We start from the raw sequence: 5,269 nt of genomic DNA on the forward strand, positions 1-5,269 counted from the left end.
CTGTCACTGCATCTGTATCATTAACTACTTACTACTTTATCACTCTTCCCTTTTTTCTTTCTTGTTGTTGTTCTTTTCCTTTTCCCTTGAGCTTCAGTTCGCGTCATCTTCCACCCCATAAATAATTGTAAATGTGTGTGCTAAGAAAGTCTAGTGATGATCAAAGGTATGTGTAGCTGTTGCATCTTTTCTAGGGAAATAGTCCAGCCTCTTTTCAGCAAGTCAGAAGAATGAGGGAAAATTTGTTTGCTTAAGTGTTTTTTACAGATTTTGTTGTGGATACTTGTAGGTTTCATCTGGAGATCTGAATAGTGAATTTAGTTCTCTATAAAGGCATCAAATTATTAGTAATTTACAGTTTGCAGTATTAGGTAGCTGTAGGCAAAAAGAAAGTATAGGCGACCACTGCCTTTTCACATTTCTCTACAAGTTATCAGTAGGCCCTATTTTAGCCAATCACCTCTTCTTCAACATTTAGTTATTACTGCATTTACTCAAATATAAGGTGACACTGAATATATTATACAATGACCCCCCAAAATAATTAGATTCTGTATATGGAAAATTTATAAATTTGTTAGATTCTACATCTGGAAATGTATAAGTATTGGAGGGTTGTCTTGAATTCTACGCCCATCCCTGTCTCCTTCCCCTTCCCCCCGCCTTCCTCTCTCCCCCCGCCCAGCTCTACAACAGGGGCAACAGTGGCGGGGGGGGAGTCAGGTGACCACTTTGCCCTTGCCCTTTGCCCTGCCTACTTTTTTCCCCCTGCAGCCTTCCTCCCATCCCCAGCTCCCCACGGCCCCCCCAACTCTGTAATCTCTGCTTCTTCCACCCACTCCCATTACTGACAGACACTGCTCAGGCTGCTCTGTCTCAGAGTACAGCACATGGAAGCACAGCCCTTGCCTAGCCATATTAGAGTCAGGGCTGTTGCTTGGGCAGTAAGGTGAAAGAGTTTCCATATACTCCCTGTCTTGGAGAAACCCTAGCCCAAGCCAGAGCCAATCTGCATCTGATGGGAACAGGGCGCGGGGGGAGGGGAATGAAGAGGAGCCTGCTCTGGGCCTGACTGTAGCTTGGGGCCAGGGTCAGAGCTGCAGCAGCCAGCTGCTCTCCCCTCTGCCTCATATGCAAATATAAGATAAACTAATTGGGGGTTGGGACCTCATCTTATATGGAAGTAAATATGATAATTACTCATTAATTCCTCAACATACCTGCTAAGACCAGCAGTTTTGGGTCAGGTTTTATGCTGACACAAATGACATCAGTTCATTAGGAACTGCAGGAAGCCTACTTGATCATTTCACAAAGCTTGTCAAATATCTGTCAGATATTAATGATTTTACATACAAATTGGACCTGACTTTCTCCTTAGATTAAAAAGGGGGAAATATTCAAGGGCACAAATAGCAGTTGGCCCTGTGCCTTCAGGAAATCATTAATTTAGGCCATGCCTGCTCCTTTTTAAAAAAAAGGTTGGCTATGTCTTTTATTATTATTATTATTATTATGTCTTTTATTGCTACAGGTTTGTTTTTTTCCTAAAGAAGAAAATTGTACAATTCATAATAAAGGTTTGATTAAAACAAAGAAGGGCAATTCTGTTTAAATACAGGTATTATTTCAAGCCTTGTTGTTATTAATTGTAATATTGAGTTGCTCACACTTTAATAACCTTTTCTAATTCTATATACAACAAGGCAGGAGAAATGTAAAATCAGATTTTCATATTTCCTGCTTTGGGGATTACTGTAAGCCTTTACCTTCTTCTTAACAAGAGTTTAGAGAAACTTCTGTTACCCAAAATATATAGCAATATAATTGAAACATTCATATTGCAGGGAATTAAATACTTGTATCTGAGAGTATATTTATTGTATGTAAGAGTTGCTGGGACAAAACATTTCAAATTAATCTTGAAATATGATTATTTAATATTAGCATTTATTTAATAAGCGCATTATTAACCATTTGTATGTATTTATTACTACATTTAAAATATCAACCACAAAATCTAACCTTATCTATTACGCAGTAATATCCAGTTTTTAAATATCATATTGGTAAGAGTTTGAGAGAGAGCCCCAACAGTAAACTTCCCAGAATGATAAAAGGCAGTTGAGTTTTATATTGCAATATTAAGTTTTATAAATGTTGTTTTTTAATTATTTTAAATAATTTTAAATAAATGTTGTTCTAGATGGAGAGGAAGCAAGATCTTTCACTTCAGAATTTCCTTTAGTGATAGCTGTTCAATAAGAAATTGCTTTTGAGATATGATTGCATTAGCTGAAGTGTAGTAAGTCTGCGGCCATGTACAGACATTCAGTTTCTCCTGGCAGTGTCACTGCTGTCCTAGGAGAAACCACGAGTGTACAGATGTCCAGAATTTTTCTCCCAGGGCAAAAATGGCCAGTGCAAGAGAAAAAATAACCCAGATACAAGCAGGTTTAAATCACTCCCAGGAGAGTTTCTTCTGGGAGAGCACATATCTGTACATTCTGTTTTGAAAGAAGCCACAGTTCTCCAGCATCCCAAGGTGTTTGCTCCCACCCCTTCTACTATCCCACAAGTGCGTCACTCGCTGGACTCTGCTGCACCAGCTGAGGAGGAAAAAGAACATGCCCTGTTCACAATCCACATATTGTGCTGCACAGGCCAGTCCTGAGTAGTCTGGATTATCTGATTAGAGCTGCCCTGTGCACTGCTGCCCTCCGTCTCCTGGTAAAACTGAGGAAACCTAGAGAACTTAGTGAGTTGTGTGGACAGGGACCCCCTGTCTATACAGTATTAGTACTACAAGCACTCTGTTTTTCAGGGCATCAGCTTTCAAATGTCTGTTAGGGTATCTCTGGGTAAGTTTTTCTATCAAGAAAACAAACCCAGGAGAATTCTCTGAAATCATTTGAATGTGTATGTGCAACCTGTATCTGCTATTGATCTTTGTTGTATATCTGTAGAATGAAATAATGTAGAAGGAAATAATGTAAAATGTAGATAAAGAAGATTTTTTTTTATGCATGCCTTCTAAGGAAAAATAATTAGCCTCTTGATGTCATTCATGCATAATACATTGAACAGAAAAGATACATCTATAGAACTGATTGTTTTTACATATTTTATACTCTACATCCATTGATCATGTCTACTTTAGCACTTGCGTGGTCCTTATAATTACAGAAGAAGAGATACTATTAGTCTTTTATTCTCTGGGCTTTGTTCTTCATTTTTTTCTATTATCTAAAAGTTTCCTATATGCTTATCAAGAAACCTAGAAAGACTCAATTTGTGTCTGAAAGAATTTACAAGCTAAATTTTAGGCATAGCAGAACAATGGAGAGTAACAAACAGTGAGGGAATGATCAGTGAAATCTGAAGACAGTAAGCAATCACACAGTTATTTATTTAAACTTACGTAAATGTGATGGTGGTTGTATTTAAAGACATTTGTATTTAAACACAAAAATGATAGCTGTATTCGTGAAAGTAGCTGACTTACTATGACCATCATAGAAAAAGTGAGTTTCAAGTTAAATTTTTTCCCTGTAAATGTTTTCAATCTTACATTAGTATGAACAAAAATAGTTTTAAAAATAAAAATGTGTTTGTTGTATAGAAAATGAAGGCTGAAGTTAAAACTAAGTATTAGGGCCAGTCTTTCTTATTATGTTATGCATGTATCCTGTAGAAAACACACAAATTATATCAATGGATTTCTTTCAGGTAGCAATTACAGTGAAAAATGTGACGTATTTAGTTGGGGTATTATTCTTTGGGAAGTGATCACCCGGAGGAAACCTTTTGATGAGATTGGTGGTCCAGCTTTCCGCATAATGTGGGCTGTTCATAATGGTGAGTTGTAAGCTTGTATTTTACTTTGGTGCCTGTACATGTGAGTTGTGTATTTGTGCACCATTTACTCAATAATTTTGGGAAAAAACGTATTTAGTAAGTGATAGTTTTATACTTCTCTGGGTATTCACCTTTCTTATTAATATTTAGATAATTTCACTTGTGAACCAGCTTATTTTTTGGTGTTGTTTCTTGTCTGTCATCTCGGGCTAAGAGAGAATTTCCTAGTGTCAGCCCCAGGGCTCCAGAGCTTGGAACAGGAGATAAGACCACAGGGCCAGGGCCAGGGCTAGGGCTGAGAGAGAAGAATATGCACCGAATCTGCACCACAACTGCAGAGCCTGGGCTGGGAGATAAGGATCTCCCAGCCCGGGCCCCACAACTTCAGAGCTTGGGCTAGATGATAAGGATCTCCCAGCTTGGGCCCTACCACCAGAGCTGAGGCTGAATGATAAGAAGATCCCAGCCCCCGCTTCCCAGTCATGATTGGGAAGCGGGGTCTGGGAGCTGCCTGGGCAGGGGGACATTGTTCCTACCCAGGTTTTGGTGACAGAGCCCACTCTGGCTGCAGGTAGCTCCCAGGGGCAAGGAGCAATGTCTCAGTCTCCACCATGAGACCACTGTCTCCTGGCCCTATGCTCCCTGCCAACTCCTGAGTTAGCATCCAGGGGAAGCCTAGATCTCCCCCTGGCTGCAGCAGAGACCCGATGCAGGGCCACAGGGAGCAGGAGCAGTCTGCTGCTAAGAGCAGCAAATCTGCTTCCATGTCCCTGCATATGTAGACATGTGCCCAGGACAGTTTAAAGTAGTTTACTCTAGAGTAGACTGTTCCTGCATTATTTGCATGTGTAGACTCACCCACCGAGTATTTCAGCAACAAAGATGTTAACATATTATATAGTAACAGAATTTCCAAGAATGGTTCAATAAAGAAGTTACTCATTTTACTTATAGGTACTCGGCCACCACTGATCAAAAATTTACCTAAGCCTATTGAGAGTTTAATGACCCGGTGCTGGTCTAAGGATCCCTCACAACGACCTTCCATGGAAGAAATTGTCAAAATTATGACACACTTGATGCGGGTATAACTTCTTTTTTTTTCCAATTTTTAAATAACGCATTTACTATGGGTTATTAAGTTGTAATACTGGTTTAAAAAGGCCTCTGTCATTTTATTCAATGTATGTCTATAACAAATCTTCATTGCATAAAGGTTTTTGTTAAATGCAACTTAGAACTGCTCAAACAAGCTGTCTGCTCTGCACCCATATAGGATCTATGCTAATTTGATCCTACAATGTTAAAGTTATTCAGAAGTTTTACTTCTGTAGTTTCTGTAGCAATTTTCCCAGCACTGATGTGTGTATATTCACAGTAATTTCCAGGTTCAACATGAGCTTCTTTAAAA

General features: G+C 39.2%; 1 protein-coding gene across 5 annotated transcripts in view; it reads left to right on the forward strand.

Moving 5' to 3' along the window:
* MAP3K7 (mitogen-activated protein kinase kinase kinase 7) overlaps nucleotides 1-5,269 on the forward strand; it is a 111,060-nt gene that overhangs the window by 57,042 nt on the left and 48,749 nt on the right. For all 5 annotated transcript variants that reach the window (XM_019520198.1, XM_019520199.1, XM_019520200.1 and 2 more), the window contains 2 exons: nucleotides 3,730-3,858; nucleotides 4,813-4,943. In XM_019520198.1, coding sequence (XP_019375743.1) covers nucleotides 3,730-3,858; nucleotides 4,813-4,943 — 260 coding nt within the window. The remainder of the gene's footprint in view (nucleotides 1-3,729; nucleotides 3,859-4,812; nucleotides 4,944-5,269) is intronic.

The sequence above is a fragment of the Gavialis gangeticus genome, unplaced genomic scaffold, assembly GCF_001723915.1.
Source record: "Gavialis gangeticus isolate Ggan-Ray unplaced genomic scaffold, GavGan_comp1, whole genome shotgun sequence".
Classification (NCBI taxonomy): Eukaryota; Metazoa; Chordata; order Crocodylia; family Gavialidae; genus Gavialis; species Gavialis gangeticus.